General features: G+C 42.5%; 1 protein-coding gene across 9 annotated transcripts in view; it reads right to left on the bottom strand.

Annotated features, from left to right (window-relative positions):
* The window catches only part of MARK2 (microtubule affinity regulating kinase 2), a 154,930-nt gene that overhangs the window by 42,347 nt on the left and 85,085 nt on the right, over positions 1-27,498 (bottom strand). For all 9 annotated transcript variants that reach the window (XM_069738832.1, XM_069738827.1, XM_069738834.1 and 6 more), the window contains exons 2-5: positions 6,429-6,626; positions 4,719-4,772; positions 2,390-2,438; positions 1,854-1,919 (exon numbers count right to left, since the gene is read on the bottom strand). In XM_069738832.1, the coding sequence (XP_069594933.1) occupies positions 1,854-1,919; positions 2,390-2,438; positions 4,719-4,772; positions 6,429-6,626 (367 nt within the window). The remainder of the gene's footprint in view (positions 1-1,853; positions 1,920-2,389; positions 2,439-4,718; positions 4,773-6,428; positions 6,627-27,498) is intronic.

Here is a 27,498-nt window from a genome sequence, read left to right on the forward strand (position 1 = left end):
GTAAGGCACCTGGTCTGACTCCACCAAATACACCAATATTCGCGTTCCCCATCTGTTGTAATTTTCCTAAAATAAAACCTTCCTATTCTTTATGGAGGATTTGTCTTTCAGTCATCTGCTTACACATGATACAATTATTGGGACTGGTGAGCTGGATCAATTTCTTACAGATGTGACAGATCTCAGTCATATCAAATGGCCTTTTACACAAGGCAAAATACTCGTTTGTTTGGGTGAAATGATTTTTAAGCTGGTTTAAAAATTCCTCGCTCTAGGCAGCACATCGTCCTGTGTAAACAGGAAATGTGCTGCCGAGATCAATAATACACTATGCGCACAGAATGACTGTATCACCGACCTACTATGTCCACGGAAGTATGGTCGGCGTGTTTAAGCAGTATATTTAAAACGTTTTATTTTATTTTATTGAAACTGTCCATTTAGAATTGAAGACAACCAATCTAATTGCATGTGGACGATTGGCGGTCGTTTAAAGCAGCCGTAGACATACACGACATGCATGAACTCGGAATCTTACCAACTTTTATTGTTTGGAGACGTTCTATGCTTTAGGGTTTTGGATAAGATTTTTAAGCAAAAACATACATGAAGTATAAAGTATTCAGAAAAAAAACAAAAAACTTTATATGTCTATGTAAAACTGCATGAAGTCGCCTTTTTAAAACGCGACAGGGCACTACTTTTAGGAAATGTATATATAATTAAATAAATGATTTTAAATATGATATTTTTTCATAATTCAAGTGATTTGTAAAAATCATCCTGGCAGTACAAAAAATAAATAAAAAAAACAGCAAGAAATCACTAATTGTGATATAATAGTTTAAAAAAAAAAAAAAATTAGTTATTTCAGATCTGTGACTAGGAACATATTTTCTCATCATGCCCTCTAGACCCTTCTGGACAAAAGGAATTCCTGTGACGTTATCAATAACATTACAAGTTTCCTGCAAACCACCCAAATGCAGACGCAGCGATGTTCGGGGAGATTACATAATATTTTAGTTCTATATTGCAGTACAGACAGGGATACTACATAAACGAGCAGTCAGAGCTGTATAAATCGGACTACAGTGCACGGACTGGCCGGCGGCTCTCCCGACCGGAGCGCGACAGCTGCATAGAAATATATGAGGCTGTCATGCTTGGGTCAGGAGAGCAGTCGGCCAGTCCGCGCACTGTGGTCCGATCCACCGGCCAGTCCGCGCACTGCGGTCCGATCCACCGGCCAGTCCGCGCACTGCGGTCCGATCCACCGGCCAGTCCGCGCACTGTGGTTCGATCCACCGGACAGTCCGCGCACTGTGGTTCGATCCACCGGCCAGTCCGCGCACTGTGGTTCGATCCACCGGCCAGTCCGCGCACTGCGGTCCGATCCACCGGCCAGTCCACGCACTGCGGTACGATCCACCGGCCAGCCCGTGCACTGCGGTACGATCCACCGGCCAGTCCGTGCACTGCGGTCCGATCCACTGGCCAGTCCGCGCACTGCGGTCCGCTCCACCGGCCACCCTGCGCACTGCGGTCCGCTCCACTGGCCAGTCCGCGCACTGCGGTCCGATCCACGGGCCAGTCTGCGCACTGTGGTCCGATCCACCGGCCAGACTGTGCACTGCGGTCCGATTTATATGACTGCGCCTTAAGAATGAGAAGTGCCGTGATACAAGGCATGTCAATTTTTAGGTTAATGACAAAAAAACCTTTGCCCCTTTGTTTACCTGAGCTGGGTTAATAGAACAGTAATAAGGGGCTAGCGTTATAGGGTAGGCTGTTTGCAGAAGCCATTTCCCATACAATGAATTGGAATTATATCAGACAAATGAAATACAAACCTCCGCTGGCATATTCCATCACAAGGTACAATGTCTTCTCCGTCTCTATAACTTCAAATAATTTTACTGAAATAAAAGCAAAAAGAAGAAAGGGTTAACACCAAGCAAATAAAAGATTTCCCTAAGCCAAGGGAAATTCACACATTCCTATGTGTAAAAAGGGTTTTCCGACACAAAACTAGACTTGTCAGGAGTGTTAGGTCTTTAGAACAGAAAAATAAAACGGACTCGCTAAATTACAGTGCTGTCTATTGTCGAAAAACAGCTGATCTCATTCCATTGTTTAATCATTCAGGTGGACTGATACATAGCTCCAATAAAAAAAAATAAAAAATGATAATGTCAGGATCCAGATAATAAATCCCACAGACATGTCTTTTTATGGGCCGCTGGATGATTTACACAACACATTTGCTGCAATGAAATCACCAAATACATATACCGTATAAAAGTACGGTATATATTTTTAGAATATCAATTCAAATTACAGTACATGGTATTCATATTAAGCAATTACAATGTAAAAACCTTTGTACCTATGTTCGGATGATTCAGAACCTTCATTATTCGCACTTCTCTGAAAAGCTGTTAAAAAGAAAAAAAAAGAAGAAAAAAAGAAAAGAAACAAGATTGAGCAGCTGAGTAAGATCAATCATCAGTATTCAGAGTCTAAATTCCAGACCATTAATGAGCATGTATAAACAGCAGTGATGAGCGTGCTGGGATAAGGTGTTATCTGAGCATGCTTGGGTGCTAACCTAGTGACTTCGGCGTGCTCGGAAAATATGTTCGAGTCGTGGCGGCTGTTTGACAGCTGCAATACATGCATGGATTATCGAACAGCCGTCGGGACTCAAACAGATTTTTCCAGCACTGCAAAGACACTTGGTTAGCACACGAGCATGCTCAGATAACACCTTATCCCAACCCGTTTACTCATCACTAGTACACAAAGTGGTTCTCTGGATAGACAACCTATCAGTTTAGACTCTTGAGGTCACCGTGGATCTACTTTATGAAGCCAAGTGACTCCTTAAATGATTACACTGCTCCATACAACAGAAGATGTACATTTAGCAATGGATGAGTTGGATGAGTTGGGTATTTTAATTTAATGGAACAAAAGTTGCAAAACCCAGCACAGCCGCTACTATATGTACAACATGGCGATATAGGAATCAGCGAAAAAATAGAGGCTGCTGGAATCAGCAAAGTCATCAAATTTTGCCAGAAAAGTTACTCCAGTCCCCGACTGGAGTAACATTTCTGACCAGACATATGGATGCGAATGACACTGATAAGATGTGTCTAAATCATTAAGCGGCGTGCAACTCTTAATGACTTAGGAGCATCTTATTTCATAATTAAGACCGACGAGCACAATGCTAGTCTTCATGAATCAGGTCTAAGCGCCACGTTCATTAAGATGTGTATCTTTTAGTCTTCCTGTAGCCAGAGTCAAAAAATATACCCAAGATAGTAAAAAGGGTAGGACAGCACTCTAGAAGGGGCAGGTTACACCCAAATGATCTTTCATTCTCATGACTGTATATCTAGACCCAGATTTGATACCGAAGACTGAATACAATTGTTAATAACGCAACGTGTTTTATGTAAAAATCCTCTCTCAGGCATTATAGAAGCCATATTCAGCCATGACGTTATAGGGCTTTGAAAATTGTAAAAAAAACAAAGTAGCATAAAGGTATAATGTCAACATAATTTCAGCCTGCCGCTTCTGAAAACCACCTCCAGACACCGTGCTGTCACCTTGTATAAGACATGTACGCCGTCTCCTCTATGAAGCAGGCAGGCGGAGGCTGGGGATGTCAGCACTGAGAAGAGTCTGCTGAAAAGGAGAATTCCAGGTCAGACTGAACTTCTGCTCCATTTTCCTATGGGAGGACGGCCATTATTCTCAGGAGACCGGAGACTATTCCCCTATGATTGCATAAGCAACCTGCAGTGATCCTTGCTGGCACTTACTCCTAATAAACCATCACAAGAACATCTGCAACATAACTGTTGTGTGTGAATTCATTCCTAGTCCCTTCCCTCCGTGAACATTTTTCATTCCTGGCTTCCAAAAGCCATCATTTTATTTTTCTGTTAACTTAGTTTTATTAAGTATGATCTTACTGTAATATACTGAAAATAATTATTTGGAAGGTGTAATAAAAACAAAAAGACAAAACACAGATCTGCTGTTGTAGATTTGTTTTGGGGGGTGTTCCCATGTGCGGCACATTTTCTTTTTGCTGGGTGACCAGTAATTTTTTTTTTTTTATTGCCACCATTTTATGCAATATTTATGGGAGGTGAGGCGACCATTCTATATTTCTATTTTCTTTTTTTACGTACTAATTTAAATTCAGGACTATTGTTAAGACAGGTGTGCTTTACGCTGAGGCCAACAAAGAGCTCACTGGCGAAAAGTGCGCTTCTTAATAAAACGGATGCATCATTTGCTATCCGCGCAAAAGACTAGTATTATCAACATCCTAGAAAGAGAGCCTTATAAAGGAGTAGCTAGAAATAGGTTTTATGGTTGTTCGCGCTGCTCGATTACAATCGTTATTTTCTGGCATTAAAGTAATCAGCGTAATAATTGATCAGTGCAAATGCAGGAAATGATCAACAATGAAACGGTTATAAAACCCGCCAATAACAAGAGAACGATATGTGAATTCTGCTCCAAGCAAAACTTACCAACATTGGAAACTTACTAGCATTGCTAAAAAGCACAAGTCGCTAGAGAGGAGTGCCAAATATTCTCTGCGCAGTCTCCAAGGGTTGTATAGATGGAATCCCACCAAAAAATAAATAAAAAATAAGTATAGCAAAGGCCCCCTTTTTCATACATACCTTTTGCAAACTAGAAGAATTTAGTTGTGTCTTGTCTATAATTTTTACAGCAACCTAAAAGCAAAACACAAGAAATTGAGAGACACATTGATAAAACGGACCTGTCGGCAAATTTATAGTCCCCGCGGCTGTTTGACCACTGCAACACATGCAGGAATTGTCTGTTTGTTAGGTAATCCCTGCATGTGTTACCGCTGTCTAACAGCCATGAGACATGCAGCCGCGGGCACTGGAACATGTTTTTCAAGCACACCGAAGACACTTGGGTTAGCACATGAGCATGCTCAGATAACACCTTATCCGAGCGCGTTCGCTCATCACTAGTCATAACTTCTACTTAGCAGAATACACTTTTAAGGCATCAGACAACACAATCAATAGCGTTAGGCAACCATGCAATACCAACATTTGAATGCAGCATTATTTATGACTAAGACTAAGAGTGTGGACTAAGACTGACCGCCAACAAAGCCCAGATATTCAATGGGGCCCATAGCGCAAAGGCATAGTGCATAGCATAGTGCAATTTTTCACACACGGTCTCTGCATTTTGACATGAGTTTTGTCAAATAAAGACATTTGCCATGTATTGTTGTTCACCTGAGGTTGCATTAACACAATTTTTAGATCTTCAAAGGGCCTGATTCTTTTTTTTTTTTTTTCATTATGTTGTTTTACGTAAAACCATAAAATAAAAAGGAGATATACTTGGTTGGTCTCATGACTGTATGCAACTACTTGACAGTACAGCTAAATTTGTCTGAAAGGCTGCCAAAAACCATTTCTATAAGCCTCATGGTAATCCTTTTTTAGCATACATTTATTCTGAAAAGTGCAAACAACACCCTGCTTCAAAATGTATGCTCACAAGAGTTTATGGACACATTGTCCAGAGTGTTACCAACAGCAAACAAGAAATGTACTGTGTCATTTACTCTTGGTTTCCAGGATCTGTGACAACTAGGGTGGATCCATTATAAAACATACTTTAAAAGTCGTCCGGGACGGAGCCACACAGGAGACTAGTCGGACAGGCCTGTTGCAATGGAGTGGCGGGTCTCTGCCTGCATGTGCGGATAGAGACCAGTCAGACACTGGCAGTGGGCAAGGAGACGTTGCCTGTGAGTAGTCTGTCCGACACTGGCAGTGGGCAGGGAGACGTTGCCTGTGAGTAGTCTGTCCGACACTGGCAGTGGGCAGGGAGACGTTGCCTGTGAGTAGTCTGTCCGACACTGGCAGTGGGCAGGGAGACGTTGCCTGTGAGTAGTCTGTCAGACACTGGCAGTGGGCAAGGAGACGTTGCCTGTGAGTAATCTGTCCGACACTGGCAGTGGGCAGGGAGACGTTGCCTGTGAGTAGTCTGTCCGACACTGGCAGTGGGCAGGGAGACGTTGCCTGTGAGTAGTCTGTCAGACACTGGCAGTGGGCAGGGAGACGTTGCCAGTGAGTAGTCTGTCCGATTAGTCTCCTGCCTGGCTTGGTCCCTGTTGGCTTTTAAAGTATGTTTTTCTCTGAAATGTTGCAGCGTTTCAGTGTAATACATAAGTGGCAGAGATCATGCTGCCCGTGGATCAGGCTACATGTATCAACTGTCAGGATCCAGATGAAAAACAAAAGTTAAAAGATTAAAAAAAAAAATTTAAACATAAATACACATATTAATGAGACCGATTTTGAGATCCTACCAAATTAGAACCAAAACATTCTTACCTCTTTCCCAGTTAACACATGCCGAGCTAGCTTGACCTTGGCAAAATTGCCCTTGCCAATGGTTTTCAGAAGACGGTAGTTCCCAATATGTGGCTGCTCATCTGCAGAGGTTGGAATGGAGGTGCGACATCTCAGCATATTGGGTTTGCTATTGCCGCCCCCACTACTTGTCTTTGCGTCGCCGTGACCCAACACAGGCTGGAAAAGTTTAAAAGAAAACGTTTGAGTCACTTTGAAACACAATACCACAATGGAGAGCTTTCAGGCAGACAGATACAATTTTTTACAGGTATGTACATAAAAGAAATAACTGAACTGAAACACAGTTACGAGAAAAACGGACCAAGTTTCATCAGAATTTTGTTACAGTTTCATCAGTTTTTGCCAAATATGAGAGGGGAAAAAAAAAAGTTTCTCTTATCAGTGAAAAACGGACAGCACATGGAAGGCATCTGAGTGTGGTGCGATTTTTTTCAAGGACCCATAGACCATTTTATCTGACACTCGGATCAATATCGGATTTGTACGTCACTGCGATTTTGCATGGGCTAATCGGTTCACAAAAATAGTCACTGACATGTAAACAGCCCCATAGACCAGGGGTGTCAAACTGCATTCCTCGAGGGCCGCAAACCATGCGTGTTTTCAAGATTTCCTTAGCATTGCACAAGGTGCTGCAATCATTATGTGTGTAGGTGATTAAATTATCAAGGAAATTCTGAAAACATGACCTGGTTGCAGCCCTCGAGGAATGCAGTTTGACACCCCTGCCATAGACCATCAAAGGTGAAAAATACAGAGAGCACTTGTACTTTAAAAACAGACATGTGAATAAGGCCTTAGGAAGATCTCAGAGAGACGCAATGTTAGTTTTATCTATTGCGAGTAGAAATATTGTTTTATTTTGCATATTCTAACAGACAAATGCAGTAGATAATTAGGTGGGTAGGGGGTCAAGCCCTTTAATAAATCAATTAAAAACGTTTAACCCCACAGGATGTTGAAACCCCCCTTACACAATTACAAAAAGAAAATGGATTTTCAGTGATTCTTTTAGATGATATTTAGTGGCCAACAGCTAGTCATCAAATACAGAAACTAGGAAGCCAGAAAGCATTATAGGCGTGAGATCTCCTTGTATGTAACATTTTAGGTGTTATGTTGTAAACTATAATAACCAGGGCTGTGGAATCGGAGTCGGAGCCCACTTTGCTGGAGTCGGAGCCCACTTTGCTGGAGTCGGAGCCCACTTTGCTGGAGTCGGAGCCCACTTTGCTGGAGTCGGAGCCATGGAAATTGAAGAGTCTGAGTCGGAGGTTTGGCTTACAGACTCCACAACCTTGGCAGAGCTGTGGAGTCCTAGTCATGGAGTCGGAGCCCATTTTGGTGGAGTCGGAGTCTGAGTCATGGAAATTGAGGAGTTGGAGTTTTGCCTTACCAACTCCACAGCACTGATAATAACCATGACCATTTTTTGACCCAAGGTAATAACGAAAAAAAATTAAAACAGAAATGTAGCACATGTTTTGATTAGAGATGAGCGAATTTGCATGTGTCATGACTGTGACACAGCCGCAGCGGCGCCGATCAGCTGATGGGCCAGCGCGATCCAGGAAGCCGGGTTCCCTCTGCAACTTGCTGAATAAGAGGGAACCCGAGCAAATTCGCTCATCTCTAGGCTTGACACCGTTAAAGGGAGTGGGTAATTAGAAAACTACCTATTGATTAAATGAAGATTTGATGTGCTATATTTTTATTTTTCATATCAATTTAAAAAAAAATCTTAATAGTCACAGTTCTATGGCGGTCACTTTTCAGTGGTCTCATTAATCACAGATATTACTACAATGAAAGGCAACACTATATATAACACAGGATCACATCATTCACAATGGGTAATTGTTGCAGCTCACGTCCTCCCCCTGCCTGTACAGTGACCTCTGCACAGATGTTGGAGCATGCCTAGAAAACTATATTCTGTATAATATTTTCTGTGATCCAGTCACTGCTATAAAGAAAATCTTTGAATGCTGAAAATCTGGTCTAAAAAGAAATTCACACTCTGCAGGGAAAATACACAACATAAATTGACCAACGCCGTGATTTTAAAATCCGGACTTTTCCTCACATCATCTGCAGTGGTATTCATCACTGTGGATTTCTCATCAGAAAAATCAGCAGTGGAAAAGTCCTATGGGAAAGTACACTAAATAATCCTAATGTTTAATTTAATTGCACGATAGTAAAACAAAAACTATCAGTTATAAAAAAAGACAATGGGCTAAAATATATGATATAAAATTATGTAAGAAAAATTATAAGGAACAAAAAAAAAACAAAAGAAAAATCTATTTTCATGCCTCAGATTAGATTTTCCATCAGCCGGTAAGAAACACAACAATTCAAGGGCGATCGGTGACTCAGGTAAAGCCGGACGAAAGACAAGCCTGAGCAAGATATGTGACGGATAGGGGCTGGGCGTGCGTTTCCATATAACCCGATAGATATGGAGCTAATTGCAAAGAGTGAAGCAGCAGAGACGGGTAGGAGGGAGGAGAGGAGAAAAGTTATTCAAGGTTGATCTGCATGCAGTCACTCTGCTGTAGAGAATGTAGAGGAGGATCTGGAGGAGGGGAGACTTCCCAAGAAATTAGGAGATGCACAGGCGGAAAAAAGAGTCAGCTGGTGACCTGCTAGAGATCCTAAATACTGGACACATGCTTACAATACGCTCCATGCTCCAGGCGGTGCTCAGCATTCATCTAGTCAATTCTCGGTTTTGAAATGTACCTTTGGCTATACTACTATTTATTTTTTTTCCCACATCAACGTACAACATTCACACTTTAGAACGTTTACATATTTTAGCTTTTCTTTTACGAATAACTGAATTAATAGTCAAGTTGTAAAATTCATTCCATGCTTTACTTTCCTCTACAACTTTATCCCTGACCTGTCTGGTGTGTTTCTTGGTCTTTGTGACGGGGACCCAAACACAAATACATGTCACAGTTTTCAGATTATATATATATATATATATATATATATATATATATATATATATATATATATATCAGTAAACCATGTATAATTTCCTTTACACTTCACAAATACTTGCTACTTTGTGTTAGTATAGCAAATAAAATCACAATCAAATACATTTAAATATCTGGGTGCGACGCGAAAAAAAAAATGTGGAAGAGTTCACGGGGTATGAATACTTTTTCAAGGCACACAGCTACTATAATATATATCTATATATTATATGCATATACACGTATGTATGTATCAGACCATTTACAATACGTGATGAATACAACTTTCCTCCCCTGCGGAAGTCTGTAAATCTCCCCTTGAACCATGCTTAAACGATTATTCGTGCGATGGCTGTAAAGTATATATATGAAAGCTGAGCAGTAACCCCAGCAAGATGGCCACTTATCATAATCATGAAATAAAAAAAATAAAAAAAATAGAAAAAAAAAGGTTTTGCTATCTGGTTTAAATTAGCAAACCAGAAAAATACAGGCGATACATTCCCTTAAAGTTTAACATGTTGAGTACCAGTAACGCCATATTTGTCTGAAGCTTTGCATTTATTTGGCTGTCTGCACATAAGCTTATAAAACAGATTTCTTTGTCTCTTGGAGCACCAAATCCCTTTAAAGGTCTTTTTAAGATATAAACTGCAAATCTCCCCCGCTAAAGCCTCTTAAAGCTCGTTGATTCACAACATTGTGGCTAATATAAAGTAGCAGAGAATCCCATTACAGGAGACGCGCTGTAAAGCTACTACAGCCCTACAGGACTTGCCTGGCGCTGCTCTCACCGTTTAACCTCGAAGGGGTTTTCCTAGGAAAGACATTTATCACCTATTAAGAGGATAGGTGATACATGTGTAATCGCTGGGGACCACAATAGAGGGGATCCCAACCCCCCAATCATCCTCACTCTGGCTGGGACAGAATAGAGTGGCATGGATATGAGGACAGCTGTTCCTCCATTCATGGTTAATAATACACACTTCGTTGTGCCGTTTTCTAGCCAAAAATGCACCTTAACGAGAATCGATCGACTATATGACTAGTTATTTACCAGCCTGACAAACAAGGACGTGAACAGACCAATCACTCCCAGACAGTGTCATGTTATCGGCAGAGCAACATGCTGCTGAAAAGTGTTTTTTTTTTTTCCCCCAGAATAAAATATTTATCAGGCGATTGCCAATATGTTTACATCTGTGGATAATTGGGAATGAACATTCTTACAATTGCTCATTCATAAATTGTGCACTCGTCGAAATGCCGTCATTAGGGACTGACGGAGATAGATTAACGTTGTATTCCCCCATGTCATAGACATTGAAAGGATGGACAGTGTTCATCCAAGGCCAAGATCAATCCTGACCGCAGTGAGGGGAAATGGGGAATTGGGGGGCCACCGTTTAAGATCAGTGTAGCCTCCGCATTCAGATAATTATCACCTATCTTTTCATAGGAAAACCCCTTTAAAAGGATCAGTGTATTTGCGACCATCATAATTACAGAAATCCATTTGGCCAATTTATTGGCTATAACAGTGATGCCAATAATGCTGGATTCGCAATTCCACTTTTCGTGGTCCAAGTACAGACCGCGATGCATGGATTGGCCATAGGTCAACAAAACTTGACAGAATATATCCCCAGTGGGGCTGCTGAGTTCAGGCCGTGAGACCTGCGGACAGTCTGAATCATGGCACACGATTCTCTGGATGCAGCCTAAGGCCAGTCTCACACGTCCAGATAATTCCGGTACCGGAAAAATCGGTACCGGAATTATCCGTGTGTCCGTGAGCTCACGTAGGCCATCCGAGTGGCACACGTGTGCTGCCCGTGTGCCGACTGGGTACCACACGGAGCGTGCAGGAGACAGCGCTAGAGATAAGCGCTGTCCCCTGCATCTGGTGCTGAAGCCGCCATTCATATCTTCTCTCCAGCAGCGTTCGCTGGAGAGAAGATATGAAAAATTCTTTTTTTTTTTGTTTTTGTTTTTTTTCGTGTTTTAAATAAAGATCCCTGTCCCCACCCCCCTCCTGTGCGCCCACCCGCTGTTATTTAAATACTCACCCGGCTCCCTTGCAGCATCCTGTCCTCGCAGCACCTTCTCCTGTATGCGGTCACGTGGTGCCGCCGATTACAGTCATGAATATGCAGCTCCACCTCCCATAGGTAATCCATGGTTACGGTCACTAATATACATAGTGACAGTGGTCATAACCATGGATAGCCAAGCTACTGCAATGATCTGCACATGAAGTAAGTGATATAGCGAATCAGAAGAACTATACTACATTTCTAATGGGAGGTATTTGCTAATATTTTTATTCTTACATTTACTCCATATTAGGATAGGATCTTGGAGATGGGAAGAGTTTTTGCTCAGTTTCTGCTGCAAACATTCTGCAGAAAGACCCGGTGAGCAAATAGCCTTAGGCTTCTTTTACATATGCCTTGCTTTTTGCGGGCCGTATTGCCGTAATTTTCACGGTCTGCCGCAAAAACACGCCAAGTGTAAAAGATGCCTTAGATGGAAAATAGTCCATTTTTTTGCCTCCACAAATAGTGTGATGTGTGTCCAAAGGCTGTACGAGTGTAAAGCAGAACTGCAATACCAACCACAGCCCATGGGCACGATATGTGCGGTTTCTGAAGGAAAAAAACACTAAGAAAAAGATCACTTTCTAAATCTGAAAAAACAAATCCATCATTAAAGACCGAAGAAGAGGTGCAGAATTTCTCGGTACCTGACTTGTTTGTGAGCAGAAGATACTGCAGCCATTCCGGGGCACCATCCATTACATATCCTCTGTATACCCCCATAACACAGAATGGGCAGAATCTCCACCCTGCAGTGTCCCAGGTCTGATTCATGTCACATAATCCAACACTGGTATCACCTCCAATCTGTAAATATATGGTTTCCGTTTTTGGCAATAACATGATCATCCTGACTTTTTGGCTCCTTTATGAGTAGAACTAGACACATTATACTAAAAACCTGTGGCAGATGGTGATCTTGGCATAAAAAGAAGCTCTCGCATGTAAAATCTGGTTGTCATTCAACTCCACCACTCTGGAAATCCATGATAATTAAATGTGTGCGATTTCAGCCAGTGAGGTACAAGGATACCAAATGTCCAGACTAATCCAATAAAGTTTGGCTCCCCTCTATACAAAGGCAATAGCTGCCAGGCAAATGCTCAGCTCCCTACCAAGACCACCATAATCATACACCCCCAGCTATGCCTGCATGTCATTTTTAACATGGAGAGGGGTATAAATTTCTGCCAAAAACCCCGGGAACAAAGTTCAAACTCTAAAACAGGACTAATGTTACTTCAGCTTGTGCCGCACAAAGGACAATCTAGGGTGTGCATGCACCACTTTCAGGCAGATTCCGCCGGAAAGAGATTAAAAAATGGAAAGGAAAAAAAGAAGAAATTTAAAAAAAAAATATACATTTCTTTTTTTTACCACTTCAGGCTTTGGAAGCCATGATGCATATAAAACAAGTGACCTGACCGTTCTTTAGGCGGCTTCCACTTGGAAGCTAAACAAGGTTAAAAAATAAATAATATATTAAATAAAAAGGCGACAAAGAAAATGCTTTAAGAAAATTGTGTTTTTCCTAAAGTATCTTCTGCTTCGAAAGCTCAGAGGGTAGGCCGTCATCTAAAATACGCCATGTGCACATACCCCTTGCAATGGCCGAATCTGATACTCAAAACGGAGGAGAATAGGGCATACATACTCAAGTCTTACGGATCAGACACATGGATCAGTTTTTTAAACGTATATCTCTGTAATCAATGAAACCCACAAAGTGCAGGAGACTGACTGCAGCGGCGCGGACGGCAGGAGAAGACTGCAGATGCTAAGTATAACACTAAGTGCAGGGGCCTTGCATTAGTAGCACCACTCCAATGCTGCATTAAAAAAAACTGCTTGAGTGGTGCTTTAAAACTAATCTTTGAAATATAATAATATTTAAAGGGGCTGTTCAGGATTGTGGTAAAAGTCTGCAGTTACTCTATGTCACTGCAGACTTGTGAATCCAAACAGTGATTTGCACACTTTCGGCCACATTCCAACTAGACGTATCCGGCTCATCTAGTCGGCATGTGACTGCATATATGCAAATCGCATACTTGCAGTTACCGGCTCGTCCTCTCCCGGGATAGGAGAATCCTGACAACGTGCCCATTGTGAGGATTTACAGGTCTACAGTTACATCGATTGACTGCAGACTTGAACTGTAAGCCTGGACAACCCCTTCAACACAATCGGAATCTGCGCCTTTCTTTCCAGTTATGAAAGAGACCATGACAGAACCCGATAGACATTATCGACTCATGATGGCATCTATTGGTTAAAATTGCTGTCAGGCAAGTGAAGGACCTGTCAAGTGCAGTTGCTTCTGTTAGAATTGCCCGTGTGAACAGAGCCCAAAGCATGTGAGAAGTTTTAAAATGGCATATACCTACCCATAGCTTGCTACTAAAATATCAAAATAATCTGTATTCATTCCACTGTTTTCCCCCACTAATTGTTCTCTGGGTGTAGCGGGGAAAAAACTATTAACAAAAAACAAACCAACCTTATTTGAACTCCCATAGCGACAAAATAAGACGTAAGAGCAAAGAATAAGTGATAAAGCACTGTCCAGCCCGAAGGTAGAATTTCACTTTAACCTTCCTGCAGCAAAATATTACTACGAAGTAATAATAGAGATGTGCAAGTGTGCTAATAAAAGCCTTGCTCCAGCATAAAGAAGTTCATCCATTACCAAAAGGTTCTCGCCAATATAAGAAGCTGGACCCGACATGTTTATTCCATTAGTGAGACGGCCACAGGGCTCGTGGCTGAAGATCTACATGGAGCCGTGAACAATTGCGGTTAATACGAAATAGACTAAGAACTACAGAATGTCTGTGCGTCAGTAATAAAGGCTATACCAAGGATTAATTGTTATGCCGCGTCCTGGCTGCAGGGGTGGACTATATAATGTGCCCGTTTGCTGGTTTGGAGATGGAAGTGGCCCTATTACTTCTTGGGCCCTTGTGCGGCGGCACAGGCTGCACCGATGCTTCGTCGGCCCCTGGCTAGCTGTGGCTGCAAAAACGGATAGAGGTTACAAGAAAGGAAGAAAAAAAAACTTAAAAAAAGAGACTTCCCATCATGTTATAAATATGAGATGGCACCAAGTGTAAAGTTCCTCTAAAAGGGTGATTTATGCCCTGACTGATCCGATACAAGATCATCTAGAGTCTTTACTAAACGTATCAAATGAATCTATACTGATCACAGATTGATACAATCTGAATGTTTAATGTAAAACCAAGAGGCACAGATGCTCCACTTAGCTCCCTCCTCCCACATGGCTGAAAAGCCCAAAGTAGTGCTGGCATCTCTCTGAAAGCAATCACTTGTTACATGCCAAATTGGGCTTTTTTCCCCCTTCTTCCTCTTCCCTGGTACCAGATCCATCTTTTTTTATGGATAACCATGGAAACCAATGCATTTCTCAGTCTGTGTTTCATTTTGTGTGGGTGTATGCAAGAGGGTTGAGGGGACTTGGGATTCATTTAAAGCAGGCGGCTACAGCTCCACAGTGGGGATAGTCCGTGCGAAATTACATCTCTGTACGTAGATTCAGAAAATGATGAACAGGAACGCACGCAGACCATTGTCATCTGTTACAACGCAGAAAGCAGTAATTCATTGTTATGCTATATTTAACAAAACAGTATTCTGAGGAATTATGAATACTGCTTCATCTAGAAGTAAGAATGAGGAATCCAAATATCCCTACGGCCACCATCACGATAATCTTGCCATCCCTATAGGGGGCTGGTGTAAGCCCATTTTTATGAGAGCTTATCCTCGCTACTGCAGCCTGTTTTTTAGAGTATTATTATGAGCGTGCTACTGTGAGCAGCCAGGTGGCCTATACGTGTTACCATGTACTGCAGCGTCTCCGGACTTGTCTCCCATTCAGCACATCTGAGACGTCATTGGTTGGTAATTGCACAGGGAGCTGCCAGCAGCGGATCTTGATGATTTGCTGAAGTGCATTCAGCACAGCAGAATATTACCCAGACAGCCTTTTACCTACACGTAACCCATTGAGACTAATGTACGAGTCTTATCCAAAATATCATGAGGCGAATGAATGCTGCATTTCTTCCCCTCTACAGGGACACTCAATCCATAAGTATTTCCTTTTCTGTTTTGTTTATCTGAACTAGCCCATTCACGAACATTGGTCAGTGCGCTGTCCGTGAAGTATTCATTTTGCTCACTGACAGCAAACGCAATAAAAAAAACACACACACAAATCCAAAAGGCATCTAAAGCAGGCCTAAGGGCAGTTTTCTACATTAAGCTTTTTTTTGGCATGTGAAAATCAGGTTATGGCAATTGTGATGAGTGTTTGGTCAGTGATAAATTTTCCAAGTGTTTTTAGTAAGCAAAAAAAAAAGAAATATTTCTTCCAATCTTAGTCTGATTTATACAGTCATCTGACTGCATCCTAACAAATAGTCAATGAAAAACAGACCGCACTAGGATGCACCTAGAATGCCAGCAGTATACTTAAAGAAAATCGGTCATCAAGACGTTATATCAGACTGATGGCATGTATGTAGAGGTGCTTTAATGCTGAGTAAGTCCATACCTTTCTTGACAATGGCACAGTTGACATTGTATGCTAATTAGCCGCAAGTGCAGTGGGAGGGACAATGCACTTGCAGCTCTCCTACCTCTTAGGCTATATTCACACTTTGCGGATTTTGCTGCGGATCCGCAGCGGATTTGACCGCTGCGGATCCGCAGCAGTTTCCCATGAGTTTACATTTCAATGTAAACCTATGGGAAACAAAAAACGCTGTGCACATGCTGCAGAAAAATCCGCGCGGAAACGCTGCGGATTACATTCCGCAGCATGTCACTTCTTTTCTGCGGATTTTCACCTGCTCCAATAGAAAACTGCAGATGAAAATCCGCAGAAGAAAACGCAGTAAAAACCGCGATAAATCCGCAGTAAAAACCGCAACGGGTTTTCACTGCGGATTTTGCAATTCTGCTGCGGAAAAATCCGCAGTGGAATCTGCAGAGTGTGAACATAGCCTAACCCTAATCTGACCGCTGCCTGTCCTGTCTCTGATTGATAGATGACAAACATGAGTGATCTGAAGAAAGGAGTCAGGCAGCAGAACAGGGAGAGAGGCAGGAGAGATGAAAGAGCACTCCCCACCACTGCACTTGCAGCTCATTAGCATACTATTTTGTCTATGGATTTCTCAAAAACAGCAAAACGGATTTCTATAAGGGATGATCAGCAAGTGCTGCGGGTTGGAAGATGACTACTCGTGCAGCGTCCAACCTTCAGCGTGCACATGTTAAAGCATGGTGGATGAGATTTTAAGAAATCCCATGCCTACTATGCATCTAGAGAATGCTGCGGCTCACCTGCGGAGACGGACATGCGACACGTCTCTCCAGACCGCAGCACGTCAATTTCTCTTAGGCTGCGTGTCCACGTTCAGGATGGCCGGCGGTATCGTCGGAGCGGCAAACCCGCTCTGCGGAAAGCCCCGCCCCCTTTCTGGGACGCGATGATGCCGGATGTGTTCATAGCACACATCCGGCATCATCGCTCCCCACCATAGGGCCCTGTGCTATATCTTGCGGCGACGCAGCGTCGCCGCAAGATATACGGACATGCTGCGATCTGAAAAGACGCGCAGCATGTCCGGAGTCGCAGGGCCGCCGCGTGCGTGTTACCACGCATAGTGGAGACGGGATTTCATTAAATCCCCTCCACTATGCTGTAACATCTGGACGCTGCGTGTCTGACGCTGCGGCTCTATGCAGCGTCAGACACGCAGCGTTTCCTGCACGCGGACACATACCCTTATGGAGACGCTAGTCTCCAAGAGAGAAATGTCATCTATACAATATACTGGACTTTGTGACTCCGCACGGTTCAGTGAACACATGCGGATTCACCTCCTGCGTTCAATAGACGGCAGCGCTTTGGACACAGCAAACATATGCTACATCCAAAGCGCTGCCAGTTTCAGATTGTCTGCACATACCCTAAGAGAGGTAAAGATCTACTCAGCATTACAGCGCCTTTATATGCATGCCATCAGTCTGCAGTATAAAATACTGATGACAGGTTCTCTTTAAATGGGTCATTTTGACCTGTGACTAGGACATCTGAACAGCACCATAGACTAAAGGCTATGCTTTTGTGCTTTTTTTTATGGTTATTCTAATAGAGGTAAGTCCCACCTTAAGGTCCCTTACCTAACGCACATTTAAGGCATATTCAGAAGTTAGAAAAAAATTGGAGTCCGGCTCAACTGGATTTTTGTTTTATTTTTATTTTTCAAAAGAAAAATTTACATGGTCGACATGACCCAGTTAACTCGTTTCGACTGCACTAGACAGTCTTAATGAGTCATGAGTAACACTGTCTAGTGCAGTCGAAACGCGTCAACTGGGTCATGTGGACCATGTAAATTTTTCTTTTGTTTGCACCATATTTTCTTTTGAAAAATAAAACGAAGATCCAGTTCTGTTGTGCCGGACTCCAATTTTTTCTATTTTCCTTGATGAGGGGTCGTGGTGAAGCCGGTGTCTGAGCCCCAGGTGAATGAGCGTGGAGCAACTGGGTGAGCTGGAATTAAGTTTCTATATTCAGAAGTTGAAAAAGAAATTGTGAGCATGTCATGGTCCCTGGATATCGCCTGCAGGATCTACACCACTGGCAGGCTTTATAAGGTTGTAACATAGCAATAAAATAGGAAGGAAAGCGGGAAGGCTACTGAAAGAGGTCATTATACGTTATAACGCTCCCATATTTACAAGCTGCAATTCCATTTATAGGTATAAATTATAGATTTGCTGATTAGCACACAAATGAAGGTTCACCAAAGGTGAAATTGTACTTTACAGGACTTTAATAGTAGCGCCCACTTTTTCGACCAAGGGTGTAATTTCTAATTTGCCAGATAAGTAAGCTGTAAAGAGTACTCAAATCTGATTATTTTAATCCAAAAATAATTACATTTTCCAGAAGACCAGCAAGAAGCCAGATATGAAACAAGTCTAGTTTCCAAAGGAAGTATTAGTATGTGTAAACTATATATACATTAAAAAAAGAAAAAAAAAAGAATGATTCAGCCAAGTCGGTGGTCTGCGGCCCCCTCTCCCACCCCAGTATAAAACACGGCAAGTCATAAAGGCTGTAGTTACCCACTGGTCTAACTATAGTCTGCGGCAATAACCGAGATTTGTAATGTCAGGAGGCTTAACCTTCGCCCACTACTGAAAACCTGACATTACAGATATAATCCAGGCATATGCTATACATGCTGACAATATAGGAGGCAATCCATACATTGTGCCTATAAATACTCACCATTTATTATCACCACTTTATTACAACCACCACCCAGAGAAAGAAAGTGAATCACTCTCTGCATGCGAGTCACATTACTATGCAATGCTGCATTATTCACAGAGCGAGCCAGACTACTGGTACTCTGGTGCCTTCACCTGCTCTCCCCTTACCATTGTCATTATCTCGTAAAGACCATGTGCCCCATATGTGGCCTGCAACAAAATAAAAACCCCTTGTATTATAGTCCCCTACGAGGCCGCCAGCTCCGATGGGTGTCGCTGGTCTTGGTCCGGCGCCTCCCTTCTGCTTTCAGTGCCATCCTCATGTGTTGATGCGACATTTGTAGCCGCCAGCTTTTTTATTTTTTTTTTATTTCATTTTTTGTTCTATTGAACAAACTAGTAAGCTGCGAGTCGAAATGGAAGCCACCTGGAGAATGGAAACCTAAATGGGTAATAAGAAGACTGAACATTTGCACAGCTAGTTGCTTTTACATTTAAATGCCTATGTTCACATTTTAGCGTTTATTTTATGCCCTTTTGACCTTTTCAGGCTGGTTACAGACTGTAAAGACGTGATGTGCACATGTCGCTAATAACTGTAAATCGGTTTTGTGACCGATGAGACGCTGTAAGCAGTATATAGCCAGGATGCCGTTTTAATGTGGTAAAAAAAAAAATAATAATCAGTCAAAAGAAAGTAGTTTTTGCATAAACAAAGCAGCTCTGACAGTGCGATCCATGTCTGCATGTTGTTTGGCAGGGTGATTACTACTGCTGTAACATGTTTCTTAAAAGAAACTAATATTTAAGTTATGCCTAGCAAAACGATCACATGTGCAGCACCTTGGAAATAATGGCGCTTTAAAAATAAATACCGTAATAAGTTTGTAAGTTTAGGGAAAATAGCTGTCGGCCAGGCGAGTGTCCGGATGACAGCCATCTAATTTGTATGGGGAAAGGGACGGTTTTCGGGAACTAGCAGCTTTCATTTTAAGAATATGCTCCATCTCTATGGCTATGTGCACACGTTGCGGATTTGTTGCAGATCCACAACGTTATTTTCTGCGCGGAATTGCACAAAATCCGTAAAGGATTGCTGAAGCAATATTAACCCCTTTACCCCCAAGGGTGGTTTGCACGTTATGGACCGGGCCAATGTTTACAATTCTGACCACTGTCCCTTTATGAGGTTATAACTCTGGAACGCTTCAACAAATCTTGATGATTCTGACATTGTTTTCTCGTGACATATTGTACTTCATGATAGTGGTAACATTTCTTTGATAGTACCTGCGTTTATTTGTGAAAAAAACAGAAATTTGGCGAAAATTTCGCAATTTTACAACTTTGAATTTTTATGCCCTTACATCACAGAGATAGGTCACACAGAATACTTAAGTAACATTTCCCACATGTCTACTTTACATCAGCACAATTTTGGAAACAATTTTTTTTTTTGTTAGGGAGTTATAAGGGTTAAAAGTTGACCAGCAATTTCTCATTTTTACAACACCATTTTTTTTAGGGACGACATCTCATTTGAAGTCATTTTGAGGGGTCTATATGATAGAAAATAACCAAGTGTGACACCATTCTAAAAACTGCACCCCTCAAGGTGCTCAAAACCACATTCAAGAAGTTTATTAACCCTTCAGGTGCTTCACAGGAGTTTTTGGAATGTTTAAAAAAATGAACATTTAATTTTTTTCACAAAAAAATTACTTCAGCTCCAATTTGTTTTATTTTTACCAAGGGTAACAGGAGAAAATGGACCCCAAAGGTTGTTGTACCATTTGTCCTGAGTACCCCGATACCCCATATGTGGGGGTAAACCACTGTTTGGGCGCATGGCAGAGCTCGGAAGGGAAGGAGCGCCATTTGACTTTTCAATGCAAAATTGGCTGGAATTGAGATGGGACGCCATGTTTCTTTTGGAGAGCCACTGATGTGCCTAAACATTGAAACCGCCCACAAGTGACACCATTTTGGAAAGTAGACCCCCGAAGGATCTTATCTAGATGTGTTGTGAGAGCTTTGAACCCCCAAGTGTTTCACTACAGTTTATGACGTAGAGCCGTGAAAATAAAAAAAAATTTTTTTCCACAAAAATTATTTTTTAGCCCCCAGTTTTGTATTTTCCCAAGGGTAACAGGAGAAATTGGCCCCCAAAAGTTGTTGTCCAATTTGTCCTGAGAACGGCGATACCCCATATGTGAGGGGAACCACCGTTTGGGCGCATGGCAGAGCTCGGAAGGGAAGGAGCACCATTTGGAATGCAGACTTAGGCCGGCTTCACACTCAGCGTATGAAAATACGGTCCGTATATTACGGCCGTAATACGCTGAAAAGTCCTGAAAATAGTGGTCCGTAGCTCCTCCGTAGGCAGGGTTTGAGACATGGTTTACATACAGTAAACCATGTCTTCTCTCCATTTTTTTTGCAGATTCCACACTACTAATGTCAGTAGTGTGTATCTGCAAAATTTGGCCGTTCTATCTACTAAATTAAAGGGTTAAATGGCGGAAAAAATTGGCGTGGGCTCCCGCACAATTTTCTCCGCCATTTAACCCTTTAATTTAGTAGATAGAACGGCCAAATTTTGCAGATACACACTACTGACATTAGTAGTGTGGAATCTGCAAAAAAAATGGAGAGAAGACATGGTTTACTGTATGTAAACCAGGTCTCATATCATGTCGGGTTTTAGGAAGGAGAAAGAAAAAGCCGGTAATTGAATTACCGGCTTTCAAGCTGTATAGCGCTGGAATAAATATTAATATATATACATATATGTGTCTCACTGACATATATATATATATATATATATATATATATACACCTATTCTATGTGTACACATTTATTCTACCTATTGGACTGGAAGCTGTCAGTGTGATTTTACTGTACACCGCACTGAATTGCCGGCTTTTCTCTCTAACACCGTTGCGTATTTCTCGCAAGTCACACTGCTTGTCCGTGTGTAATCCGTATTTTTCACGCTTCCATAGACGTTCATTGGCGTATTTCTTGCGCAGTACGGTGACAAACGCAGCATGCTGCGATTTTGTACGGCCGTAGAAAGCCGTATAATACTGATCAGTAAAATACGGCAGATAGGAGCAGGGGCATAGAGAATAATTGTGCCGTATTTTTTGCGAGTTTTACGGACGTAGTTTCTGCGCTCTTACGTCCGTAAAACTCGCAAGTGTGAAGCCGGCCTTAGATGGATTGGTCTGCAGGCGTCAAGTTGCATTTGCAGAGCCCCTGATGTACCTAAACAGTAGAAACCCCCCACAAGTGACCCCATATTGGAACCTAGACCCCCCAAGGAACTTATCTAGATGTGTTGTGAGAACTTTGAACCCCCAAGTATTTCACTACAGTTTATAACGCAGAGCCGTGAAAATAAAAAATCATTTTTTTCCTAAAAAAAACTGTTTTTTTAGCCCCCCAAATTTTTATTTTCCCAAGGGTAACAAGAGAAATTGGCCCGCAAAAGTTGTTGTCCAATTTGTCTTGAGTACGCCGATACCCCATATGTTGGGGTAAACCCCTGTTTGGGCGCACAGGAGAGCTCGGAAGGGAAGGAGCACTGTTTTACTTTATCAACGCAGAATTGGCTGGAATTGAGATCGGACACCATGTCGCATTTGGAGAGCCCCTGATGTGTCTAAACAGTGGAAACCCCCCAATTCTAACTGAAACCCTAATGCAAACACAACCCTAACCCTAATCCCAACCGTTAGGCCATGTTCACACTATGCGGTTTTTACTGCGGAACCGCGGCGATTTTGCCGCTGCGGGTCCGCAGCTGTTTTCCATGCAGGGTACAGTACAATGTTACCCTATGGAAAACAGAAACCGCAGTGCACATGATGCGGAAAAACCCGAAAAAAACCGCGCTGAATTGCTGCGGAAAAAAAGAAGGACCATGTCACTTCTTTGTGCAGAATCGCAGCGATTCTGCACCCATAGAAATGCATTGATCCGCTTACTTCCCGATTGGGGCTGTGCCCACCATGCGGGAAGTAATGCAGATTATGTGCGGGTTATACCCGGGGTGGAGGAGAGGAGACTCTCCTCCAGGCCCCGGGAACCATATTTGTATTAAAAAAAAAAGAATTAAAATAAAAAATCATGTTATACTCACCTCGGAAGTCTCAGCGCTGCACGCGGCCGTCCAGTCTCAGGTTTGCTATGCGACCAGGACCTTCGGTGACGTCGCGGTCACATGACCGTGACGTCACCGAAGGTCCTGGTCGCACATCATCTTTGGAACCGGACCGCCGCCTGCAGCGCCGAGGAGATCGGGACGTCAGAGGGTGAGTATATCATGATTTTATTATTTTTAACACTACTATTGATGCTGCATATTGCTGCATATGCAGCATCAATAGTAGGGGTAAATCCCGCAGCGGAACCCGCAGGACAAACCGCGATAAATCTGCAGGGATAACCGCAGCGGGTTTGCCCTGCAGATTTATCAAATCCGCTGCGGGAGAACCCGCAGGATAAAAAGGAACGTGTGAATGTGGCCTAAATGTAATCCAAACCCTAGTCCTAACCCTAACGGGAAAATGGAAATAAATACATTTTTTTCATTTTATTATTTTTCCCTAACTAAGGGGGTGATGAAGGGGGGGTTTGATTTACTTTTATAGCGTTTTTTAGCGGATTTTTATGATTTTCAGCCTTCACACACTAAAAGACGCTTTTTATTGCAAAACATATTTTTTGGCGTTACCACATTTTGAGAGCTATAATTTTTCCATATTTTGGTCCACAGAGTCATGTGAGGTTTGTTTTTTTGCGGGACGAGTTGACGTTTTTATTGGTACCATTTTCGGGCATGTGACATTTTTTGATCGCTTTTTATTCCGATTTTTGTGAGGCAGTATGACCAAAAAACAGCTATTCATGAATTTCTTTTTTGGGGGGGGGGGGGGGGCGCGTTTATACCGTTCCGCGTTTGGTAGAATGGATAAAGCAGTTTTATTCTTCGCGACAGTACGATTACAGCGTCACCTCATTTATATCTTTTTTATGTTTTGGCGCTTTTATACGATAAAAACTATTTTATAGAAAAAATAATTGTTTTTGCACCGCTTTATTCTGAGAGCTATAACTTTTTTATTTTTTTGCTGATGATGCTGTATGGTGGCTCGTTTTTTTGCAGGACAAGAAAATGTTTTCAGCGGTACCATGGTTATTTATATCCGTCTTTTTGATCGCGTGTTATTCCACTTTTTGTTTGGCGGTATGATAATAAAGCGTTGTTTTTTGCCTCTTTATTTTTACGGTGTTCACTAAAGGGGTTAACTAGTGGGACAGTTTTATAGGTCGGGTCGTTACGGACGCAGCGATACTAAATATATGTACTTTTATTTAGATAAAGGAATGTATTTATTGGAACAATATTTTTCTTTTATTAGTATTTATTTAGGATTTCTTTTTTTTTTTCACATCTTTATTTTTTTTTTTGTTACTTTGCCCCAGGGGGGACATCACAGTAAAGTGACAGATCGCTGATCTGACACTTTGCTGTGCACTGTGTCAGATCAGCGATCATACAGCACAGCAGGGAGGCTTCCTGGCGCCTGCTCTGAGCAGGCGCTGTGAAGCCACATCCATGCAGGACCCGGATGCAGCCCCGCAGCCATTTTGGATCCGGGGCCTGCATGGAGAGGAAGGTAGGAGACCCTAGGAGCAACGCGATCACATCGCGTTGCTCCTAGAGTCTTAGGGAAGCACGCAGGAAGCTCCCTCCCTGCGCGATGCTTCCCTATACCGCCGGAACACTGCGATCATGTTTGATTGCAGTGTGCTGAGGGCGGTCCGTGACCGCTCCTGGCACATAGTGCCGGATGTCAGCTGCGATACCTGACACCCGACCTCGATCGGCCGCGCTCCCCCAGTGAGCGCAGATGATCGCGCTGGGCGTACTATCCCGTCACTGGGAATTAAGTCCCAGGTCACCTTGACTGATAGTACGTTCAATGGGATTAAGGGGTTAATCAATGGGAATCCAGAATTGGTGTGCACATGCTGCAGAAAAATCTGTCTTGATTCACGTCGTTTTATTTTCCGCAGCATGTCAATTATTTTTGCGGATCTGCAGCGTTTCTGCGCTCATTGACTTACATTGAGTCAGTCAAATCTGCAGCCAAACCGCAGGCGTAAAAAGGTTTGCGGATTCGCATGCAAAAAACGCTACAGAAAGGAAATTATGTCAGAAGGAGGAAGAGTGTGTGAGAAAAGAGTATGTGCGTGGGTGTCTGCGTGTGCATCTGTCTGCGGGTGTGTGTGTGTGTGTCTGTACCCAGGAGTCATCGGATGGGACTACTACTCCCACCCGACTGTCTGCTGCACATATAACAGTGATGGGAGAGTAGTCCATCATGTGACAACTGTGTTCAATTCTAAAAAAAATAAAAACATTTACTTAATTACATGCACAATACATACTCACCAAACACCTAATCCCTGATGCCAGAGTCTCCTGCAAGCAATCAAAAATAATAAAGATATACTCACCTTTCCGCCGTAGTCCATTTAATAACGCGTGTCTCACAGCGATCTCACGTGTAGAACAGTCACATCGGGAGAAGTGACTGCTCTACCCGGCCTCCGGCGACACAATGATAGGAGGTGATCGCTCCGGCAGTGTATCACTGAGCAGCCGTGAGAGTTCACCAGAGTTCATCAGCTGATCAGCTCCGGAGCCCTTACTTGCGGCGCCACATAAAAACCGCACAGATTTTCAACTGCGTTTTCTGCCAAGAGAGGCAAAAACTGCGCAGAATTTTACACAAGCAAATCCGCAACGTGCACACATAGCTTACACACACATAGCACACACATGTGCTCACATCACCGTATAAATCGAAAGAGTGCAATCCGATTTAAAAAAAAAAATCAGGAGAGAAATTACATGGGAAATCAGACCTTTTTTTTGCAGTCACCGCTATTCCGTTAATAACGGCGATCGCACCACTGGGGTTGATAAAAACCCACCAGAATCATGTTCTCAGGGGCGCTATACACTTATTTCTCAGCGCCGTTAAAAAGCGGTGCAGAGGCATAAGTACCCTTAACTGCTGCCGTTAAGAGGCGTATCGGTGGTCGTTAGGGGGTTAAAAATGTATACCGATAGTGATGTGAAATCTGGTGACAGAGTCACCTTTATCCAGCTGCAGTTCTGAAGTTTGTGCAGCCAATATAAAATGAATACTTGTATGGTTGGACAGATCAGCAGGCCTCAATGTCATATATTTTATTTATTTTACTAATTTATATAGCGCTATTACTTCCACAGCGCTTTACAAACATTATTGTTTAGCTACAATTATGGAAAGAGTAAAAAAAGAATATATAACAGATCTCAGGTCCATTTTAAAAGGGGGTTATAACCTTCACAAAACATTTCATTGGAGAATTGATGCAATGGAGAAAACATACAGAACCCAATGCTTGACTAGCTACAATGCGTTACATGCTAGTCATATTATAGGAAAACCCCAAAAAGACCTCCGGACACAGGCAACAATCATGGCGGGTCCTCTAGATTTTTATCTTTCTCACGTTAACTTCTCTTCAGCAGTAATCAGCTTTATAAAAGGCAACGACATGAAAGAAAGTTGCACATTTTGTAAACAAAGTATTTTTTCACCCCCAGAGATCAGGCTAAAAAAACAGCGTGGGAGATTTATCCAAGCCGGTGACTGTGAGCGACTGCCCCACATTCCCTAACACCGGACTCCAGATCGGAAAACTAAAGCCGGAATTTTGTCGTACCCCTTAAGGCTAAGTTCACACTTTGCGGATTCCACCGCGGATTTTTCCGCAGCGGAATTCCAAAATCCGCAGTGAAAACCCGTTGCGGTTTTTACTGCGGATTTATCGCGGTTTTTACTGCGGTTTCTTCTGCAGATTTTCATCTGCAGTTTCCTATTGGAGCAGGTGAAAATCTGCAGAAAAGAAGTGACATGCTGCGGAATGTAATCCGCTGTGTTTCCGCGCGGTTTTTTCCGCAGCATGTGCACAGCGTTTTTTGTTTCCCATAGGTTTACATTGTACTGTAAACTCATGGGAAATTGCTGCAGATCCGCAGCGGTCAAATCCGCTGCGGATCCGCAGCAAAATCCGCAAAGTGTGAATATAGCCTGAAACTTCTATTTGCACAAAAGAAAACCCCAAATACAGAGTGAAAATAAATTGGCCACGAATGCCGGCCGGTCTATTAAAATCTGCAGTAGCTGTACGTGTAACCGTTTAGGGTCCACAAACCGTTGTGCGGGACGAGTCAATGAGACGTTTCCTGCTTTGACGGCAACAAACTGAAAACTAACGGAAAAAAATAGACACGTGTATTGAAAAAAAAAAAATGTCCATCAATGTACTCACAAGCAAAGAAAACTTCTTAAGCAACGTGGTCATCATTGAACGGCTTCAGAAGTGGCTGCACGGGCGACCAAATGGGTTGAGCAGCTATTTAGCCGGCACCACACACAATTCCTCCACGCAGCACAAAGCAGTAAAAGTGAAGGTATGTGCAAGGTTTCTTCACTTGTGTTTTTGGCAGAAGAAACAGCAGCAGGGAGGCAATAAGTCTCCAGCCG

This window comes from Ranitomeya imitator, chromosome 9 (genome assembly GCF_032444005.1).
Source record: "Ranitomeya imitator isolate aRanImi1 chromosome 9, aRanImi1.pri, whole genome shotgun sequence".
Lineage (NCBI taxonomy): Eukaryota > Metazoa > Chordata > Amphibia > Anura > Dendrobatidae > Ranitomeya > Ranitomeya imitator.